Genomic DNA, 24,197 nt, shown 5'->3' with positions numbered 1-24,197 from the left:
CAGAGCAGATTCTTTTTACCATTGTGCCTCTGCAAGAATATTGTTTCACAAAACTAAAGGTTCCATTAATTTATGTAACTTTGCACATATTTTCTGAATATCCATCCGGCATAGCAACTGAACTTGGGTTAGAATTGGAGCAGATCATATGAGTCACATTTAAGAAGGCAGAAAATCAAAGCCAAGCCATCGTACAGTTTATAAAATCATGAGTTGAATAGATTGGGTAAATGCACAGTCTTTTCCCCCGTGTAGGAGAATCAAAAACAAGAGGACATATGTTTAAGGTGAAAGGGAGAAGATTTGATACAAACCTGAAAGGCACCTTTTTCACTCAGATTGTGGTGAATATATGGAATGAGCTGCCAGAGGAGATATCTGAGGCAGATACTATAACAGCATTTTAAAGACATTTGGACAGGTACATGGATTGGAAAAGTTTAGAGGGATATAAACCAAACATGGACATATGGAACTAGCTTAGATGAGACATCTTGATCGACATGAACGGGTTGGCCCAAACGGCCAGTTTCTATTCTGTAAGCCTCTATTCATAAATTGAATGATACTTTATTGTCATATGTACCTAGGTTCCGTAAGAAGTGCTTTTAGGAATTTTATTAGGACTATATCACAAAACTGGATGGTGCAAACAAAATAATACTCTCCCACAGTAAATGGAATTTGCACTACTCCTGTGGCACTGCTGCATCGCCAGCTCTGTTATAACAGAATTCAATCTATCGTGGCTTTGAACAATAGAAGCATATTTTTAAAAGCTCAGTATCTTGTGCAGTCCTGCAAAGGCTCAATCGCAGTCTAAAGCATGGGGCTTCTCTATCTGAGATGCATTCAAATCCAGGTGCCAAAGGTGAAATAGATTATGTTGTGACACTCTGTGCAACTTGATACTCATATAACCACTAATGTCGACCATTTCAACATGAATGTAAGGATAAACAGAACCTCTAAGGTCAGCACAATGAAGGACCTGATTGAACCCCATTCACTTCAGCAAGGTTTTTACTTTAAAACATTATGTAATTAGCCATGCTGTAGGAAAAAAATATTTATTTTCTTTGCAAAAGTATAAAGTCTTCAAGTTGAAGGTAGACACAAAATGCTGGAGTTACTCAGTGGGACAGGCAGCATCTCTGGAGAGAAGGAATGGGTGACGTTTCGGGTTGAGACTCTACTTCAGACTTCAAGTTGTTGAGAGAGGCCTTTTTTGAATGTAGGCCCTCTGGTCTCAAATGGCAGGACAACAGCCAGAAAATCATGAAAGTTATGAATTGGGCAACATAGCCTTCACTCTTTCCCCAAGCTTCATATCAGGACACAAAACATCTGATAATTGGATTTGGCTGTTTCTTCAACATTACATTTAAGTTTCAAATCAAGTTACAAGCATTGGATAAAATGTGAATAATTTAATTAAACTACTCTGTTAAAGCTTCAGTTCACAATTCATTATTGGGAAGCATTTTTGGTTGATACCATGAATAAATATCCTGGAGGGCAGCTGTTTTACTTTTATCTGTCTGAAGTTGTGAACATGGGCATTAACAGATTTCATCAGCACTGCTGTGCAAACCTTATCATTAAAATTACAATCTCTTTACGTAAGAGAGTTGTTTAAAAGTTGTTTTGATAAGCTGAATTACTCTTAAATATCAACACATGGTTTGTTATCCAGAAATAATATGGCAGACAGCTTAACTTCAATTAACCTCTTTTGTTTAAGCGAAAGAAGAAACTATGTTTCCAATGATTGAAAATTACATTGAAGCAGCAGCAAATGCAAACTGCTACTGTTTCAAATTATTTGTACTGATAATATCTTTGAAACACCACTGACTTTTTCCTTAACATTATGGTGAAAATGTGTAGCTTTCAACCTGGAAAACAAGTTCCTTCTGTCAGCTTTTGTGTGTATCCGCTTGTTATCTTCAACATTAACTTAAAAAAAAGGTAATTTAGGTTGAAATATTTAATACCGGAAATGTCGGGAAATACATATGCTGTTTTGTTATACATATTTTGTTAAAACATTTAAGGCAACAATTGGAAAGAGGGACTTGGTTATGGAAAAGACGGTTGAACCAATGGTTTTGGAGGTAAAGGGATGGTACACAATCTGGCAAAATATACATTCTTCATTTTGGTGGGAAAAACAAATACGGTGCGAGATTGCAGAGCTTTGAGAAAGCAGAGGGATCTGGGTATCCGTGCATGATTCACAAAAATATGGTATGCAAGTATTGCAAACAATTGGAATTGGTAACACAATGGTATCATTTATTACTAAGTCAGTTGAACACAAAAGGAGGGAGGTAACACGTAAGTTATTATGGGGTATTTTTATTTGTGAGACCACATCTAAAGTTTTGGGTATAAAAATGGTTTCCTCCTAAAGATGTCAAAATGGTGGACAAAGTTCAGAATTTTATTGATACCTGGAAAGGGTGGGTTGGTTTGTGAGGAAAGGTTGGATAGGCTGGCATGGATATGTTAGAGGCTAGCAGTGAGAAGGGATTTGATTGGAATACATAAGGTCCAAGGGATCTCGAACGTAACATACAATGCTGGAAGGATACTGGAAGAGGAAAGGTTGTTCACAACTTGGCTCTGTCTGCCCATCACCCTCTCTCCTAGTTCCATCGATCACCGACTAGCGTCTCCCCACCACTCCCACCCCATGCCCTGCTATATCCTGGCCATTTTTCTACTTCCCTCAGTCCTGGTGTAAACTGAAACATCTACTTGCGTCTTTTTCCTTCACAAATGCTGCTTGACCTACTAGTTTCTGCCAGCACTGTTTTTTAGTGCTGGATTCCAGCTCTTTTGTCTTTTGTCTCCAGCGTGAATATCGAGAGAATATATTCTTTTATGGGAGACACTAGCTTCAGGTGTTACTGTTAAAAAATAAGAGGATGTTTATTTAAGGCAGAGGTGAAGCAAGTGTGTTTGAATATTTTTAAGCCAGACTTAGATAGATATTTAAAATACAATATTACCATGGATATATAATAACATAGAATTGAAGTTTTAGTCAGAACAGCCATGATTTTTGAGTATGTCTAAGGGATTTACTGGCCTATTCTTGCTCATAGGAAGAAGTTAATGGTGGACTTGTACAACACAGTAATTGTACCACTGTTAGTGTGTTGTGTAAGGTAAGGCAATGGAAACGTTTTAAAATAAATGTAAAATGATATTGCTCAAGGTGAAAACCACAGTGAAAGCATTTCTTCAATGGAAGAAATTAGGGGAAAAAAAGGTATACAGATTATAGTTTAGCCACTATTTGCACTAGTAGCAAATAGCCACAAACATATATCATTTTACGGGTGGGGGGGAGGGGGGAGTGTAATTGAAAGACTTTCTTTACACTGTATAATTAAATTATAATATGTCCAAGTCGATGCTTGCTGGGAAAATCTAATAAAATGGTTCTCAACCTGCTTTGATTGGAGAGTTTTGAAGAATAAATTGGAAATTGCCAATTTCTTGATGTCATGTGGAATCTGTTTGAATAAAATGTTTTTTTCTCTTGTTTTAAGAAATTCTTGTAGATGTTAAATTGTCCATGATCTACGATTTGATGCCTCAATTGTGGCAAATGCATACCCAGGTTTTAAAAATATAGATACAGAGTAATACTAACGGAAACAATTGCATTGAAAAGGGCATCTGCGAGTTATAATTATAAATCGCCTCGTTTGCCAAGAGCAACCGAGGTTTTTTTGCATGGAGCTATTTGGTTGGAAACCGTGGAGATTCATAAGCTACACTGTGTTTCCATCTCAATCTGTGGATTCCAACTGATGTACTTCGATTGAAGACTTAACTAAAAAACAGAATCCTTTTTGTGTCTATCGATGCATAAAGTTTAAACAGCATAAATCTGCAAGCAATATAAAACTTGATTTAACTATTTAAATTTAATTGTAGAGGTTATGAAAACTAGGTTCCTGAAGCTGGGAAGTGATATGTGGCCTTCTGGTCCTGGATTGTAAAATTTGTATTAAATCCATCTAGAAGTCGCATAATGTTAACTGCTGTTTTGTACATCCTGGGGCCAGTAGAGATATTTTGTTAAAACTGACAGGAAATATATAGTTTCAATGCTTTGGTGCTTTACAGTATTTTACACTAATTTCCTATGTCGCAAAATGAGACATGAATTATGATGTATTTGAGTTTTTGTATCTAATCAGGAATTTCCATTGCCCTTGGGATGGTGTTCAGGAATGTTATGCCATGTAATGCAAAATGTATAATTCAAAGAGTTATATAGATGGAAACAGGCCGTTTGGCCCAATTCATCCATGCTAGCCATGGTACCTATCTTAGCTAGTTACATTTGCCTGTATTTGGCCAAAATCACTCTAAATCTTTCTTATCCATGCACCTGCTTAAACCTTATTTTAAATGTTGTAATTATGTCCTGCTCTACCACTTCCTTTGGCAACTCGTTCCACAAACCAGCCATCATCTGCGTGAAGCATTTGCTCCCAAGACTCCCTTTAAATGTTTCCTCTCACCTAGGTTCAAGGTTCTAGATCCCTCATCCTAAAAAAAACCTGTGATACCTATCCATAGAAATACCCTATCTATGCCCATCATAACTTTATGAATTTCTCAAAGGACAGCCCCTATCACTCTAGGGAATCCTGTCCCAGCATATCTAATCACTCTTTATAAGTCCAGGTAATGTACTTGAGAATATGTGCTCTGCCCTTTCTACCTTAATCACACCCTTCCCACAGCTTGGTGCTGCAAACAGCACAGAATACACAAAGAGTGGTCTAAGCAGCATTTTGTAAAATAGAAGCAGTCGTGGAGGGGTGAGTGAGAATGCGGGAGGGATTTTAATCTTACCTGATAATGTGAACTTGTTAAACCAGATGGGCAGTTAAATCCTCTGTTCTTCTATCCTGCTGAAATGCAGCTGAGATTCCGTCGACATGAGGTGGGGAATAGACTGTCAGCAGGCTAATGGGATATTTCACCACCATTTCATACTCCCGCTGGTTTAACAGGAAACTGATGGAAATCAACAGCTTAAATTGTTGTTTGCCTAGCATTCAAATCTGTTGTAACTCTGCACATAAGGGTAGTAGAAACAAATTCCATCAAATGGGGTCTGGGTAGAAAGTCAAACTTGTAAGTTTATAGGAAAAGAGCAGATGAATGGGTCCACAGGTGCAAATAAGGCAGTACAGGCCAGGACATCATACTGGTAAGAAAGTTACATGCAAATTCCGGCATTATAATCAATTGGCTGTACCAGAATGTTATTACTTTAATCCCTGCATGGTTCTAACAGGATTGCTGTGCTCAGACTAGCTTGGATGAAGCCTGTTTCTTAGAGTGTCTTGCAGTCATCAGGGAAATACGTCGTGTGAGGGTCCAGGCCCAATGAGGGCTGGTTTCTCTGTCCTAATCTCTGCCACTCCCAATACCGCACCGCCCAAACCCTGTTTTCCCTATAACGACACAAAGTGCCAGAGTAACTCAGCGGGTCAGGCAGCATCTCTGAAGAACATGGTTACACAACGTTACAGGTCGACTGTCTGATCTTCAGACTGATTCAAGGAAGGGGGAGAAAGCTGGAAGAGAGGTGGGAGCAGGACAAAGCTAGGCAAGCGATAGGTGGACGCAAAATGCTGGAGTAACTCAGCGGGACAGGCAGCATCTCTGGAGAGAAGGAATAGGTGACATTTTGGGTCGAGACCCTTCAGACTGAGTGGTGGATATGGGTAAGGAGAGAAGGGGCATGGAATATGTTACCATTTCTCCCACTCTCCTCCACCCCCTTTCCCCATCTCCTTCCACCTATAATCTCTTTCTTTGGCTTCACATTTTGCACATCTTCTCTCCTTATCTCACAGCCTTTCGTCTTCTCATCTCTGGCATTTGTCCACCCATTTGCCAATCAAACCCCCCTCACCTGTACCCACCTATCACTTGCCTAGCTTTGTTCTGCTCCCATCCCTCTTCCAGCTTTCTCTGCCTTACTACAATCAGTCTGAAGAAGGGTTCCGACCTGAAACATCGCATACACATGTTCTCCAGAGATGCTGCCTGACCTGTTGATTTACTCCAGCACTTTGTGTCTTTTTTTGTACACCAGCATCTGCAGTTCCCTGTGTCTACCCTGTTTCGTCATATGTCTATGGCAGACATTCCTGCTGACGTGTGATGACTGCAATGGGTCACATCCTTAAAGTCTGTTTTGCTTTCAGTAGTCATCTTGGGACAAACACGGCAGTCAAGGGGCTCTGCACGCAGGTTATGTTAGGGAGCGCACAGGAAATGTGTTAACTGGCAATTCAAGGTAAATTCTACCCTCATGATTTGTTTCACAGCCAGTTATACTTTTCTTGTGGGAGTCCAAATTAAACATTAACACCGCACAGAGCAACCCGAAAATGCATTAATGCATCACAACATAGAATGAACATGAAATTGTATACAAAAATAATCCAGTGTTTTTCATTCAAAGTGAAAATATTTAAGTTAATTTTTAGCATTAATCAATACTTGCTCCAAATCCTCCAACTGCTGATTCAAAAGAATCCATTTTAAAGGCTAATTGTTTTTGTTAGAAAGCAGTTGAATTATACACGAAAATCTGTACACAATTTCGCACAATTCAAAAAGCAATTTCTGTGTTCTTTCCACCCAGACATTGCACAAACACTCAGCAGAGCAATATATTTGACTGTGGGAAATAGTGGATTTTCTTTGTTTAATCAATGGGGTGATACTAGTTGGCTATACTTTCCTAACTGAACCTCGTGTACAGGTAGGAATGCAAACACTCACACCTGCCCAAGCTTATAAATAGCATTTACTAACTTGGCAACAAAGCAATAATTAACTTGGAGTGTGTGCGGTTGAGGTTGGTGTCTAATTTTGGAATCAGCACATAATAATATGTTTTGATTTTTTGGCACAGGACTCTAATGAAATAGAAAGTGAAAACCCTGAAGCTCTATTTATAAGGAAGATTTTCCTGGGTGTTTACCCAGAGACATTGAATTACCTTGGTGTTGTGTTAGTCAAGAAAGCAAATCACTTTCATGTGTAGATATCCCTCCTAGCTTACATGCTATTTTAATTATTCACATATTTCACATACCATAAAATGTACTTTAAGCCAATCATTTAATATGGCAATTACAATTGATTTATTCAGTTCACAAATATGATTACAGTAATTTCCATTTATGCCATGCCTTTTGCAGGCACCTTATAAGGGCAAGACCAAAGAACATCTGACTATAAGTTACAAAAGGAGGTATTAGGGCTGATGACAGTAAATGATAAATTTTGAGGTATATTAAAGGAATGAAGTGGAGATAGGGAAAGAGGAGAAATCAATAGAGGGAACTATGGCCAATGGGCATGACTGCAAAAGATATGATAACCTGTGATTGAGCAAATAAGTGGCTGGAATTGAAGAACTGACTTAGACAATAGACAATAGACAATAGACAATAGGTGCAGGAGTAGGCCATTCAGCCCTTCGAGCCAGCACCGCCATTCAATGCGATCATGGCTGATCACTATCAATCAGTACCCCGTTCCTGCCTTCTCCCCATACCCCCTCACTCCGCTATCCTTAAGAGCTCTATCCAGCTCTCTCTTGAAAGCATCCAACGAACTGGCCTCCACTGCCTTCTGAGGCAGAGAATTCCACACCTTCACCACCCTCTGACTGAAAAAGTTCTTCCTCATCTCCGTTCTAAATGGCCTACCCCTTATTCTCAAACTGTGGCCCCTTGTTCTGGACTCCCCCAACATTGGGAACATGTTATCTGCCTCTAATGTGTCCAATCCCCTAATTATCTTATATGTTTCAATAAGATCCCCCCTCATCCTTCTAAATTCCAGTGTATACAAGCCCAATCGCTCCAGCCTTTCAACATACGACATACGACAGTCCCGCCATTCCGGGAATTAATCTAGTGAACCTACGCTGCACGCCCTCCATAGCAAGACTTCTCACATGATTATGATGGTGGAGAGGCTGACAGAGATAGGGAAGGGTGAAGCTTTATAGAGATTTAAAATGAACATTGATTTTTAAATCAAGATATTTCTTAACTTGGAGACGATGTAGCTTGGCGAGCACATCAATAATGGATGCGTAACACGTTCATTCACATTGTTTAATGAAAATCTTACAAAAGCTATCTATTGTATTTAACTGAATGTTTGGTTGTATATGTTTCATAATATCTGCCTTAAAAGTGCTGTATACATATGGAGGCAGAGCGGGGACACGATAAATGGTTTCATATGCCTTTGACCAAATTATTTAGGCATTCCAATTTCAAAATAGGCTTAGAGCATAATGGTAAATTATTTATTTATTTATTGCAATGTATAAGATTTTGTTTGTTTCTTTTTTTTAATGTTTAATTCAGCTTGTGACCTGACGTACTGTCAATCACCTTGTTATTTGTTCAAAGGGCAATGGAGATCAAGGCAATAAATAACATTTCCAGTGAGTTTGTTAGCAGTAGATTTACTATTTACTTCAGACATAGTATGTGATCAGCAGCATCCTACAAAGACAATGCTTCTGCTCATTAGAAGTCAGGCCTTGCTAATGGCCTGTTATTCTTTGTTCAAGGAAAACATACAGTGAGAACCCAATCTGCAATGAGTTTAAGAACAAAGTGCAGCAATCTTCGTAACATTACCTGTTTAGTTAACACTAATTTAAATGCACTATTCTTTACATGGATATATTCCAACACCATCAGTGAATCCCTTTCACCTGGTATTTTAGCTGACCTGGATGTGATGGCTGTGATCATTGTTAAAGGAATAAATTATGGCCACCTGACTCCTGCATGCTCACACAAGAGCCAGCCAATGCACTTGTGTGCATTGCATACTACATCTACATCATACTACATCTACATAATCACATCTACATGAAGATAGGCCAATGATAGACATAAAAAGCTGGAGTAACTCAGCAGGACAGGCAGCATCTCTGGAGAGAAGGAATGGGGACGTTTTGGGTCAAAACCCTAAGAGGGTTTTGTGTAGTGGTAACAGGACAACTGTATTATTTGCAATACCACAGGTTTGGAGCCACATTTGAACAAGACTCGTGAGGATAGCAGAGTCTCTCTAAAAGAACTAGATAGGTTTTTATGAAAATTTGGTTGTTATTTGGTCAGCATCATAGGGATTAGTTTTTAGATTCCTGATTATTATCTGTACTTACATTCTACAATGACCTTTGTGGGATTGGATCTTGGTCTTTGGGTATTTGTCTGTCAACTTAGTTACAGTACAAACAGCAAACTCTGCTTTGTAAAATATGAGCATGCATGAAGTTAGACATCAACAGGTACTATATTGTAAAATGAACACTCATTTCTACCAAATCTAATTTTATTAGGTGAACACACCAGATAATAATTCACACCTGTGTACGTTATCTCCCAAGCCTTTTTAACCCTGTAAAACAAACAGAAACTCAACTAATAAACCTCCTATCAAAATACTTGAAAAACCTACTTTCAGCTGCACATTTCATTAAGTACTTTGCCTGAAGGAAATTTCACAGCTTCTTTGACCTTTCTGCACCTTTGATGTTTATTCTCTGAAGGGGATTAACATTTTCTCAACCCACATGCATAACACTGCATTTATTTGTTATATATAATTTACCAGTCTTTGGTGAGTCCAAGTTCCCAACACATTATGATTTGCATGAAGCAAGCAAGGATCATTTACAGTTCAAATGATTGCTTACTATAATCTGTAAATTTGCAGATCATGCCATTCACAACTTCATCCAATCCATTCATCAAAATATTAAAGATTTTAACTGAATCGCATCCTTTAACTAATATTTAAATATTAAATGTTAAAGATTTAAGCTAGGTTTATTATTGTCACATGTATCGAGGTACAGTGTAAAGCTTTTGTTTATATGCTATCCAATCAAATAATACGATACATGAATACAATCAAGCCAAACACAAGTACAAAAGGTAGACCAAAGAGAAGGATACCAGAGTGAAGAATATAGTTTCTCAGCATTGTAGCATAACAGTTACAGAGGGAAAAGTCCAATGTCCGCAACGTGGTAGGTTGGAGAATCGTGTCTTTATCCTTGTTTATGGAAGGACTGCTCAGAAGTTTGGTAACAGATGGGAAGAGGCTGGACCTGAGTCTGGTGGTCCGTGCTTTCAATCTTCTACCCAACAGCAGCGGGATTGAGTAATAAGGCACCTATTGTAAATCAATAAGAGGTCTTTTGTGGAAACACACATAAATTTGTTCTTTCTGTACATCTCCCCAAAAGACAAGCATTGAAACTAATCCAAGGCCACATAATCTGAAAATTATAGACATACTGATAAATTGTTTGTACACAAGTTTTTGCTTGAAGCAAATGAGCAGATACATCAAAAGTGCATAGAAATTAAGTATCAGTAAGCTCCACTGCGATTTCTCCTCAAGGTATGTCCACTTTGAAGAAGTTCTCCTCTCTTCGACGAGAGTTTAGCAACATGCTCTCTCGCTGCTCCCCCTCTGTGATTTCTCCTGCCCTGCTCCACTAAGTATCAGTACCAGTTTTATTTAGTTATGCTTTTCCTAGAGCTTAGAGCACTTTTCTAAAGTTCAAATCAAGGTTTGGGCCAGGAATACTCATTCCCACCTCATGAGTATAGAAATGATGGACTGCAGCTGCTTCATGAGCTGAGCCATTGGCATAATTTTAAAAAATTCCAAGAATGAGGAGGATTCATTACATCAGCTCTCTTTATTCGCCAATTGTTTTCATTCCACCTGAAAGTTAAATATTCTATGCAAGGAAAGAGATAACCCATCACAATGGATTCAATTGAACACCAAACAAAGTATTTTTATGCAACAGTATTTAAGGAAATCTGAAATCTACAATATTAACAGATTATGAACCTCAACATCCATAAGAGGAAAATATCACAATTTGATTTAATAATAATAATGTATTTTATTTATATAGCGCTTTTCATATACTCAAAGACGCTTTACAGAGATTTAGAGAACATAGGGAAATGAATAAATAGATAAATAAGTAAATAAATAAACGAACAGAGAAAGGAGACAGAAGGTGAGGTGACCTTCAGTGGTTGAAGGCAGTACTGAACAGGTGAGACTTCAGCGATGTTTTGAATGTGGTGAGTGTGGAGGAGTCTCTAACGTTTTGGGGTAGTGAGTTCCATAGGGTGGGAGCAGCGATGGAGAAAGCCCTGTCCCCCCAGGATCTGAGTTTGGTCCGGATGTGGGGGGATAGGAGATTGGCAGCAGCAGAGCGGAGGGTGCAGGTGGGAGTGTGCCTGTGGAGGAGGTCGGTCAGGTAGGATGGGGCCAGGTTATGGAGGGCTTTGTAGGTTATGAGGAGGATTTTGTACTGGATTCTCTGGGGGACGGGGAGCCAGTGGAGTTTATAAAGGACGGGGGTGATATGGTCACGGATCGGAGTGTGGGTGAGTAGACGGGCAGCGGAGTTTTGAATGTATTGAAGTTTACTGATGATTTTTGAGGGTGATTTTAGGCAAGAGTAACCATATATTCTGTAAATATAAACACCTTGTCCTAGATAATTTACATTGACTTTTCAAGTTCTTTGGAACTGTTAAATTAAAAAAGGCAAAATTGTATTGCAGCCAATGTGGATCAGAAAGTGCACTATAGTGATGAATTCTTTGCAGTTTCACAGATTAATTTATTCACCAGCTATGATATTATATTTCACTACAAGGGTTAGTGCTGTAGTTCCAACGTGTCCGAATTTGATGCAGTGATTTGATAACTTTTATGAGCATGCTGAAAATTATAATTTTTGATTTTTTAAAAACTCGTAGAGATGCTAGATAACACTAACACAATTCTAAATTTTTGATGAGTGCATTCCCATCACTTTGCTAGTTTCAACAATATAATTTGGCACCTACTCAATTTTACTTACAAATTAAAGCATTGGCATTTTATTCTGCGTAAATTGTATGGGGACTTTATCTTTAAGTGTTCCTAGTGGGGATAAATCTGAATGTTAAAAACAATTCTGAACACTGCCTATTTGTGGTTGTTGCTTAATCTTAGTTTCTTGCCTTATTTACTGCATTTGTAAGATTAGCAATGAATCGCTCAGTCAGTAAGAGAGACTTGGCAACAAATAATGTATAAAGCAATTTGTAATCCATTTGCAAAACAATTAGAATCAGATTTCATGGCATTTCCAAACATGGGAATTCAATGTGGAGCTCAAAGAATTTTAAAATTCAATGCTCATAAATTTTAATGAACCACTCTCTAATCTGAATGCATCCGCAACTAATTGTTTAAAAAACAATATAAAGAGGTTGAAAGCAAATCAAGGACTATTGTAACAAATAATAAACATAACCTGATTCGATTTGGGAGAAGATTCAACCCTAAGAAGGTGCTGAAGTTGGTTGAGGTCATTCCAGCATTTCAACAGCCAACTTTGGGAGAGCCTTTCGTATGTCCCTGGCTATGTGGTCTGGATTCCTGGGTGCATGCATTGTCAAAGATAAAAGTGCAAATCAAAGTGGGTAACTGCGAAGGAACACACATGATTCTTCCTTTAATTCATTAAATGGATAGAAGGTAAAGTGAATTCCATGGTATGTTTGCTGTGACAGCATGAGCAGAAGAATTAAACGGAAACCTATTCAGATCAATCACTCCCCAGTTTACACTCACCATTTTTGATTTGATCCCAATGATGCAAAACATCAAGTCCTCAATGAAAGACTTTCAAATTTTGCAAAACGTGAATCAAATGTACCCTGTGGCAAGGATCCTTGATTTTCTTGCCTAAATTCTTTGTTGATCGACTTCAGCTGAATAAACTGGCTCATGAAAGGATGGTTTATTCTGGTCCTCTGGAGATTCACTTCTTGTGGATATGCTGCAACTTTGCATCCTGGAGTTTAAACTGGGGGTGTTTAGCCTTGAGCTCTAACTCTGCAAGGAGTTTCAGTCTATCTTGCCCATTTTTAATGTTCTAATAGTTGTCATTTAAATTACATTAGTCAGTTTTAGAAAATGGGCTTTGCTCTACCAAGAGTTGACACATGATCATTTCAGGAGGGATGAGAGACAGCTGTGTTTACATTAGAGGTGAACTGCCTGCAAAGAGCCTTATATATAGTTTTGTTTGCAGATGTAGTGATAGGTACTTGGAAATGTCCGAGGATATCGCCTATTGCAGGGTCCAGTTCCACTGGGACTCTGCGACAGATTTATGTCATATCCTCAAGCGTTATCTGTAGACAAGATCAACGACTGGGGCAGCACTGCTGATGGCTGTAAAGGTAACAACCCTACTAAATTTTTACTGCCTTCAGATTGTTCCAAAGAACAGGGAAGGTCATATGTCAAATCAGTCAACCGTGAGCTGGTGCATATTAAAGAGCTGACAGATGTGTTGTTCACCAGAGCTAACTCCTTTCCTGTTTCCCTATATAAAGCAAACAGCAGCATGAAAAGGCCCTGAATATTTTCCATGTGGCAGCATTCCACAAATTGTGGGCATCATTAACAGTTTTCATGATCTTTCAGCCCTGCTCAAAATGCCAAAGCTTTCAAGTACTTAAAAGGATTCAATTGACAGAATTTTCAGGTGAAATATCACCTACACAATCATAGAAGTTAAGACCAATTTCCCTTGCAGTTGTCATATTCATTTTATCGTGTATGTTACATGAAATTGAAAGGTTTGATGAATTCAGAATAACATGTTAAATTAATTCAAATAACAGTATTATGCCAGTGTTTTCAGTATGAAGACAGGGATTTGATTCCACAGGAATTGTGTGACGGTCTCTCCTCCAAATAGTGCCATGGCCAAATGCAGCTACATAGCTAATAGTTGACATTCTGCTAGGGTACAAAAAAAAAGCAAGTCTGATGCACATTATATTACTAACAGGTAAAAGCAAGAAATCAAAAACATGTAAGAGCAAGAAAGCAAGAAATACAGCAGGTCAGGCTATATTTGTGGAGAGGGAAATTGAGTTAATTTGAAACTTTAATATTTTTAAGTCAGTGCTGTTTCTCCTGACAATGCTGTCACCTTTGTGCAATATTTTCAGCTTTTCCTACTTTGCTTTCAAATTTTCAGCACTTGCAGTACTTTGCATTTGGATTACGACACAAGAGGCCTTCTGAAACAGCAGGTGTTCAAGCAAAACTAGATGAATTTAAGAGCAAAATACACTGGAATTTAGAAGGATGAGGGGGGATCTTATTGAAACATATAAGATAATTAGGGGATTGGACACATTAGAGGCAGGAAACATGTTCCCAATGTTGGGGGAGTCCAGAACAAGGGGCCACAGTTTAAGAATAAGGGGTAGGCCATTTAGAACGGAGATGAGGAAGAACTTTTTCAGTCAGAGAGTGGTGAAGGTGTGGAATTCTCTGCCTCAGAAGGCAGTGGAGGCCAGTTCGTTGGATGCTTTCAAGAGAGAGCTGGATAGAGCTCTTAAGGATAGTGGAGTGAGGGGGTATGGGGAGAAGGCAGGAACGGGGTACTGATTGAGAGTGATCAGCCATGATCGCATTGAATGGCGGTGCTGGCTCGAAGGGCTGAATGGCCTACTCCTGCACCTATTGTCTATTGTCTATTGTCTATTAAATCCTGCTGTTACTTATATGAACAACCCAGCTCTGTTAGATTCTGGAACTAACATTTAGCTGGGTATTTGCAAATTCAGTTTTATACTGAAAAGGGAAAACAACATATTCCTCATTCATCAGGTAGTGGAGGGATCACAGCTTGATTAAATATCTTATTGTACTATCATTTCCTTTTGTCCTTAAATTCCAAATTGAAAACAAAAGCATCCTATGTTAAATATTAAAGAGTATAATAAAAAGTTGTGCAAAATATTTGTATTTAACCAGTTTTGACTCAAAATCCTTATTTTCCTATTTTCATAGAATTAAAAAAGTCCCAGGCAATTTATCGCATTCATTCATCATTGATCATTTTTTAAACTTAAAAAACATAACTTGTGTCACATTGAAGAGGTTAGAGCATAATGTTAAATAAAATCAATGGAACCTAATAATTCTGATGAAGTCTAAAGGCTATGTCCTTGCAGTCATCTGTTTGCACTGTACTTGCAGCTGTGTTTCTCTGCTTCTCTTGGATCAAATCCAAGCAATAGGTAGATGCAGTATCAGTATTACAAAGAATACAGCAGGAAATGGAGGGAGAGCTTTGCAGTATAAACACTGCTTTATGCAGTTGAAAACTGCTGAATTTTCTCTGCTGACTGAAAGTGCATTCTCCCCTGCTGTGACACTTCCAATTAAGCACTACTGAATTAATGCTCAATTGACCCTTTGGTCTTCGCCGCATTCTGTTTTCGTGCTGCAGATGGTAAAAAAATACAGTACCTACATGATTACAACATACAGTTTCAAGAATCTTTGATGATAAATGATAATATCATTTTTATCATCATTGGAGAAATTGTGTTTGAAGAACAAATTAGACGATGAAGTTTATCGATTTTCTCTGTCTCCATCATAGAGGACAGACTATCGACTAATTTCTACTATAAATCCGCTGACTCCCACATGTTCCTGAGATGAAGCTTATCACTCTAGGACATCTGAGATGTCTAGTGAAACCGCACCTGGAGTACTGTGTGCAGTTTTGGTCTCCAAATTTGAGGAAGGATATTCTTGCTATTGAGGGCGTATAGTGTAGGTTCATTAGGTTAATTCCCGGAATGGCGGGACTGTCTAATGTTGAAAGACTGGCGCGACTAGGCTTGTATACACTGGAATTTAGAAGGATGAGAGGGGATCTTATTGAAACATATGAGATCATTAAGGGATTGGACATGTTAGAGGCAGGAAACATGTTCCCAATGTTGGGGGAGTCCGGAACCAGGGGCCACAGTTTAAGAATAAGGGGTAGGCCATTTAGAACGGAGATGAGGAAAAAAAAAATCACTCAGAAAGTTGTAAATCTGTGGAATTCTCTGCCTCAGAAGGCAGTGGAGGCCAATTCTCTGAATGCTTTCAAGACAGCCAGATAGAGCTCTTAAGGATAGCGGAGTCAGGGGGTATGGGGAGAAGGCAGGAACGGGGTACTGATTGAGAATGATCTGCCATGATCATATTGAATGGTGGTGCTGGCTCAAAGGGCCGAATGGCCTACTCCTGCACCTATTGTCCATTGTCTATTGTCCTCTCTAGTAAACGTGGGATATGGTGTAAATCATTGCTCTAAATCTTGATTTTGCTATTTTCATAAAGTAAGGAAAGAAAATAAAATGTTTTTCAAAATTGCAAACTGATAAACTAGTGAAACATATTGCTATCAAAATGTATCTTTAACATGTGGTGAATAAACACTGCATCCAGATCTCAATCCACGATTCTATATAAATTCTGTGCCAGGAAGTTCAGCAGCATCAATAGTTATCTAAATGCCTGGGATTTAAGTGTCTTCCTTGTACAAAGTAACAGCTTCCTGAGTTTGAATAACATAATCGTGGGATTCAGATTCAACAAATTCTCTGGATTAATTAAATACTTTGAACTACAGGGTAGGAGAATTGATGTCTAAGCAACCTGGATAGATGCAATCTCCTGCTGATAACCTTTCTCCTCCTCCTTCATTTAGTTTGCATATTGTGCATGACTCATGGTCATTCTCAGGAAAATACTTGTCCATGGACTGAAGCTGGAAACAGCTGGTTTGTGCAGGAGGCTGAAGATCAGGATAGAATCCTTCAGCACCAAGCACACCCAACCCAATAGAGTTCACAACATTAGAAACAATTTCAGAAAGCACTAAACACATGCAGATTTGTTACAACAAATAGTCAAAATTACTAACTAATTTGCCAGCTGTAGATCCCTTCAAATGGTGCATTCAGATTTAGGCTGTTATCTGCTTGTAGTGAACATTTCTGGCAGATTACGCTCTGCTGCACTGATGACTGGATGCCTGGTTCAAGTTGTACCCGTGGCACTTACGCATATAGACCGTTTTGTATCTACAGTGATTAATTCTGATTCATGATTCTGGAATCTGAGGGCAATGGCAATTATTGAGGAAAAACGCAGGTAAAGAGAAGTACAAGAATCAACTTGGATAGGCATTTGCACCTGAAGTATGTGGCTCTCAACAGTTGCCATTGGATGGATGCAAAACAGCATTGTTTGAAACCAGAATGACAAGTTCTGTTCGGCACGGTAGCGCAGCGGTAGAGTTGCTGCTTTACAGCGAATGCAGCGCCGGAGACACAGGTTCGATCCTGACTACGGGTGCTGCACTGTAAGGAGTTTGTACGTTCTCCCCGTGACCTGCGTGGGTTTTCTCCGAGATCTTCGGTTTCCTCCCACACTCCAAAGACGTACAGGTATGTAGGTTAATTGGCTGGGTAAATGTAAAAATTGTCCCTAGTGGGTGTAGGATAGTGTTAATGTACGGGGATCACTGGGCGGCACGGACTTGGAGGGCCGAAAAGGCCTGTTTCCGGCTGTAGATATATGATATGATATGATATGATATGATATGATATGATAAGTCATGTTCAAGTCCAACATTCCTCCTTGAAAAACACAACTTAAAACTGCCGCTGCTTATAACTGCATTAGCTCAGACTAGCTTCAAAAATGCCTACAAAATAATAGTGATCAGTTTCCAAAATGAATTCTTGACCCTGGATTTCTTGTATATTTCTTCACTCCAGGTTCAGTTTAAAATTGAATGTTTCTTTTCATTCATGTTCATTGGACCTTTCTTTTCCAAGGATCAAAATGTATTACCTGGAATTCATCTACACTGGACACTTTATACTCCTTTTGTAGAAAAACAATTCTTTTAGGTTTTCATAAAAGGATGTTCAGCATTTTGTTTATTACAAAGATGGAAAATCTGCCATTTTGGCAGCAACATGGTGCTGTAGTTTGATGCAATCTTTTATAAAATAAGAAAAAGTCCTTCTCAAGTAGTAACTTCCAAGGACAGGTCTTTTTTAATCATGATGCTTATCATCTGTGGTAGTACATTGCACATTCTTTAATTCGATTCCAGAAGTTTTTCCAGATGTTACTATTTCCTTTGTTGTCCTTGATCCCTTGACATCTTTTTGCTGCATAGTATTCTGGGAAAATGATCTAATTCCGTTGTAATATAAATCCTACCACTTTTCCCAGTTGAAAAGACCTACTTACGCAGCTGCACATCTCAGGATGTAAAACTCCACTTGAGATCATTAATGAGCAAACCGTACTCACTTGTCACATAGACTGATCAGAAAGGGGAGTTTGAGGCAAGATAAAATATATTTTTAACTTCTTGGCAAAACTCTTCTCCAGCATTGTTCCCATAAATTTGATGATGATGATGTCATGAAATAAAGTTTTACAAGGAATTGTGCATCCTCAATAAAGCGAACCACCATAATTTGAAACAGAAATTACAAAGGTTGGTCCAAAATAAGAATTGAAGACATTGTGGATGTCTAAACTGGTATGAAAGGTTAGAGGGATGCTTGCTGCAGTCCACACAAACTAGCGCAGAACATATTTAATATAATTATAATTTGAACTGTGTACAACCTACACCACTTAAAAATTATTTTGATGATGCAAAAATATTGGTCAATAAAGATTTATTGAGGGGTATATGTTTTGATTTAAATTGTTTTTCTTTTTTTTAGGATCTGAGGAAAACACCACATCAACACAAGAGTCAGTAAAAGCTGAGGTAATGTACCTTTTATCTTATATATGGAAATGTTACTTCCTTTTGCAGGATGCCAAGGCATTACAGGTGTTTTGTCAAACCTTTCAAACAGAGGGAAGCTAATCCCATATCTCATGCAGAGTTGTACTGCAGATGAGATATTTTAACAAAAAAATCTACAAAATAATGATATGATGGAACTCCAATCAAATGAAGCAATCTCAATTAATTCCTCATTAATTTCATGAGGAATTAAAAGAAAAATCTTCAACCCTTGGTTTGTTGAATTCTGGAAGCATTCATCAGCTTTATAAAAACTTCTGCATTTTTCTCATACGGGCATATGCGTATGAATCTGTGACTTGTATTTGGATATTATTTACCTTTTTTGTTGATATGAAATATGAAACCTATGATCATGCATTTTACGGTAATTTATTTATTTGCCGCTTCTGTGTAAAGCATCCCATATTTGATCATAAATAGAAATGTCCATGCATATATGAAACCTGTGTAACAAGCTTGTTCTTCAAATTATAATAAGGATCAAAGTGTTGGGTTTTAAATGTGATATTTTTTTCACTGGTGCCAATGAGTTATTGTGGCCAGCGTTTGCAGAGCCCCATACATGGGGTCACCGATCTTGATTGAAAAATTAAGTCGTGGGTAAGTGATTTTTTTTTGCTTCATCTTGCTTAATCTTAATGTTTTCAATTGTACCTCATTGCCTTTTCAAATAATGGTATATTTCCTAAGTTTTTTTAATAAAACTCAATCAGTAAAATCCTCGAGCAATTTTAAGTGTTTCTCAGCATCTTAGGCATTTAGGAGCAATTTAAATGACCTTTGTCAGCAGGGAGTAAGAGCAGTGTGTCTTGGAGCTTGATTGGACAGCGGCCTGTGGAGGAGCACAGCGAGTGAACAGGGAAAGTGGGCCTAACCAGACCATTGAGCTATAAAGTGAAAGAAGGGTGGTACTGATTCATAAAATGCACACACTCCTTTACAAGGTATTATTTCTTTGCAGCTGGATCGAAATGCTCAGAAAGTTATTAGCAGAAGTGAACATTTGGCATTCCAAACTCAAATGTGCATTTTACACAGAACAAATGCTAATCTTGATACCTAAGAGATCCCAACAAAATCCCATCACTTTGTACTCACTTATGAAGTTTTTCTTCAATGTAGAAACAGATTTAACTTAATTTATATTCTTTCGGTGGCTGATCAAAAAAATCGAAGATACTTCACATCCTTTTCAAATATCTATGCCAAACAAGTGGGCTAATACAGGTTCAGAGCAGGCGAAAGTTCTTTGTAACCAGCTGTAATTTGACATGCACTTTCAGTTTCTCCCACTAAGAAACTGCTAATTCCATACTCATACTCACTGATTGTTAATGTGGTACTGAAAGAAGATGTAAATGAAAGATCAGTAATATCTTTATACTTCCAAATATTGTCAACAAAATGTATCCTTTCCAACAGGGAACAAGGGGGCGAAATCGTGGCCAATCAGGGTGGGAAAGGAGCCTGCGTCAGAGGCCAGTTCAGCGAATAACCTTCCAAGCTGGCGATCCCTATTATATCAGTAAGCGGAAACGAGATGAGTGGCTGGCTAAATGGAAGAAGGAGGTAAGTTTATATTATGAATAAAAGATCATTGGGAGAGCATCAAAAATCCCAGCTCTTATACTAATTCAGCGAATATTTCAATAAAGTTTATCAATGGCAATTTGACATTTATACTTTAACTCGTGTTCACAGATAAAGCTAACAATCTTCACATCTCCTGTGAAAAAATAATTAATTAGGGTTAAAAGATACTGACATAATCAAATGAGTTCAAAGACATACATTTTCTCTCATAGTTTTCCACTAAATTAATATTGTATAATTAACTTCTTCCTACTGTTTTTTGGAAGTCTATCCACAAATTGACTCAATTGATAGAGCAACTTTCTGGCAACTTTGCAGAGATGCTCTACTTCCTGGTGCTGTAGAAAAGTGTGATGCCAGTGAATGTTAATTTGAGGTATTTTGCAAAATGGGTCGAGTATATTGATCTAACAGCATTCATAAGGTTTTTCACAACGCCAGAGGATGGGAAATTCAATGTTTGGGAGACGTTCTGACCTTCTGATAAAATGTGGAGAATATGTACATTCTAATTATTTGTATACTTCCTTTGATGTCAACACTTTACAGTGGAAATCTTGAAGAAATGCATCTCATTTGGCTGTCACTTACAACGTAACAGGGATGTGTAAAAAATAGGAATCAGCATGTAAATAGCAGACGTGTAGGTTGTATTTTTAACCTTCATCACTTGTGTATTTGCATCTTGATTTCACCATATGGCAAACACTGCATTAATCTGGATGGATGTAAAATGACATTATTTTGAATCTGTGGAGTTACTGTTGTGTCCTGATAAAAGTTAAGACACTATTGTTTTTTCAGATACAGCTTCCTATGTTTTATTTATGATACGATACGATACCATAGAACTTTATTTATCCCAGGAGGGAAATTGATCTGCCATCAATCATATAACACAAGATACATGAAACATGAAATTAAAGTGATGAGTGGAAAGGATTGGGGATGTACAAAAAGATTGGGGAGGAGGGGGGGGTGGGGAGTCAGTCTACCTAACGACAGAAGGGGGAGGAGTTGTACAGTTTGATAACCACAGGGATAAAGGATCTCCTGTGGCATTCTGTACTGCATCTTGGTGGAACCAGTCTGTTGCTGAATGTAGACCCAAAAAGCTGGAGTAACTCAGCGGGAAAGGCAGCATCTCGGTGTCTATCTTCGGTTTAAACCAGCATCTGCGGTTCCTTCTTGCACACTGTTGCTGAAGGTACTCCACAGGTTGACCAGTGTATCATATCAGTAATTTAAAAAAACAAAGTGAACTGTTTCCAGGAACTTGACAGCAAAATAAATGTAGACATTTATAGGATAGGATAAAATGCCATGGAATGACTCAAAGTAGTTGACAGAGGTGTACTGTCCCCAATTATTCCACTGGTTGTCAACAACCAAATTAGGATGGATAGAAATTTCCACCAATTAAATATTAGGATGACCAAAGCCTTTGCCTTTGGATCCTTATGCAAACTTCATTCCCCAGCCACTAAATCCAACTAATGACTTGACAACTGCCTGAAATCGAGTTGCCCTAAATGGGCTTATCCACTGTTGAATCTCTCCAACTGTATTTTTTACCGCTGGACAATTGTTCCAATGCCTTCTTAACCAGCCTCCTTTAATCTAGGGCTCTTTCAACCTGAAGTCTGCAAAAACTTTGCAAACTGGATGTCAGCCCACACCATCCTATTCAACCACCACTTCTGTGCTGGCTAACCTCCAGTGGCTTCAGTAATATCTTGACTTTTTTCATTCTCATTTTTATTTTTGGAAACCAACGATGTGATTTCTTCCCCTCTTCAAAATCTCAACCGTGATTAACTCCCAAGATAACTGAACTGCTCCAATTCTGGCCTCATCCTTGAATTTAGATGCTCCATGATTACCTCCAGTGTCGTCACCTGCCCTGGCTTCTGATCTCTTGAGTTATCATCCCAGAATTTTCTCCACCTCTAAAACCTTTCTCTCCATCTTGAAAACACACTTTAAAGTACTGCTTTAAAACCAGGTTTTGGTCATGTGCTTTGGTAACATGTTTGTTTTGATAACACATCTGTGAAGTGCTTGGGGATATTTTGCTATGTGAGGGGCAATTGTGTGAAGTTTAAGCAGGCCTAAACTGTACCCAAGCTATTCCAGTGCAGTTATTGTGTTGGCATTTATCCACCAAGGTAGAAAGTAGCCTGGTGTGTTGTGTTTAATTGCCATGTCATGTCAAATCCAACCTGGCTAATTACCGTCTAATCAATCCATTCCCAATCTTCATCAAAGCGATGAAAGGTGTCAGTGACAATGGTACTTACTCCACAGTGACCTGTGTACTGATGCTGAATTTAGGTTTTGCTCGGATGTCTTAGCTTCAAATGTCATCATAACTTGAACGAAGGAACTAATTTATACAGTTGAGGTCAGAGTGGCTGCCCTCACAACGAGGTAGCATTTGATCAAGTGTGGCATCAAGGAGCTCTGATAAAACTGACGTCACTTGGCATCAAGAATAAATCATTCTAATACTTGGACTTACACCTTGCACAAAGGAAGTTGGTTTTGTCAGAGATCAATCGTTGCAGCTCTAGAGCATCACCGTAGGAGTTCCTCAGAATGTTGCCCAAGGCTCATCTTCAGCTGATTTATCGATCAACTTCCCATTATGTCAGAAATAGAGATGTTCCTTAAAGATGACACAATGCTCAATTCCATTTATAGCCCCTCAAAAATGAATTAGTCTATGCATGGGCAGAGCAAAATGTACATAACATTCAGCCATGGCTTGATAAGTGGCAATTTACATTCACACCACAAGAAAGCCAGTCAATGCCATCTCCATCAAGAAGAGTCAAGCCAACTACCTTTTACATTCAGTGGTACTACCATTGCCAAGGTGGCCATCATCAACATCCTCAGGATCACGTTGACCGGAAACTCAATTTGGACCAGCCGAATAAATACGCTGGCTATAAGAGCAGGCCAGAAGCTGGGCATTGTTTATCAAGTCACATATTTTGACACTCCTAATTCATTACTATCTGCAAAGCCAACTAGGGATGCCGAAGGATGAAAGATGAATAAACAAATATAAAATTTACTTTACATTAAATGAATGAATAGAAGATCATATCCAATTAACTAATAGATCTTTGAACATTTCTCTGGTTCTTGGCAATTCATTGCTTGGCAGCCCCTGTTTCATTGAGGTTCAGGTATTAGGATAGATTCTGTTTTCTCGTAAACATTATATAGTGGTATGTATTTCCTGTTCTGGGCCAAACATTTCCCAGAAACTTGTAAAAAAAAAATTATATACTTGACATCTCAAGTAGTAGCTTGATGTGAGTAGCTGTGTACTCTGGAAATTAGGATAAACATGGTGCAAGATCATTGGTTAGGTAATATTGTGTGAAAAAGGTCATGCAAAAAGCTGTTTATAATGTCAAGTAGCATCTAACAAGGCTGAATTAGTTAGAGATAAATTTTCTTCAAAACATAGGGTGCGCACCTGTTTTCGCTTTTTTATTATGGGGTATTGTGTGTAGATTGATGATAAAAAAATGAATTTAATCCATTTTTAAATAAAGCTGTAACGTAACAAAATGTGGAAAAAGTGAAGGGGTCTGAATATTTTCTGAATGCACTGTATCGCGAATGGATGAGAAAGTGGGATAACATAGAACTTGTGTGAACAGGTGATCAATGGTCAGCGTGGACTTAGTGGGCTGAGGGCCTGTTTCAATGCTGTATCTCTAAAATAAACTAAAACAAAACATTG

General features: G+C 38.4%; 1 protein-coding gene across 9 annotated transcripts in view; it reads left to right on the top strand.

The window, feature by feature from the left end:
• Positions 1-24,197, top strand: part of dnmt3aa (DNA (cytosine-5-)-methyltransferase 3 alpha a) — a 361,546-nt gene that overhangs the window by 197,945 nt on the left and 139,404 nt on the right. For all 9 annotated transcript variants that reach the window (XM_078399368.1, XM_078399367.1, XM_078399366.1 and 6 more), the window contains 2 exons: positions 18,750-18,796; positions 20,264-20,410. In XM_078399368.1, the coding sequence (XP_078255494.1) occupies positions 18,750-18,796; positions 20,264-20,410 (194 nt within the window). The remainder of the gene's footprint in view (positions 1-18,749; positions 18,797-20,263; positions 20,411-24,197) is intronic.

The sequence above is a fragment of the Rhinoraja longicauda genome, chromosome 5 (genome assembly GCF_053455715.1).
Source record: "Rhinoraja longicauda isolate Sanriku21f chromosome 5, sRhiLon1.1, whole genome shotgun sequence".
In the NCBI taxonomy this organism is placed as follows: domain Eukaryota; kingdom Metazoa; phylum Chordata; class Chondrichthyes; order Rajiformes; family Arhynchobatidae; genus Rhinoraja; species Rhinoraja longicauda.
Note: the sequence above shows the minus strand (reverse complement) of the source record. Positions and strands in the feature narration are given on the sequence as shown.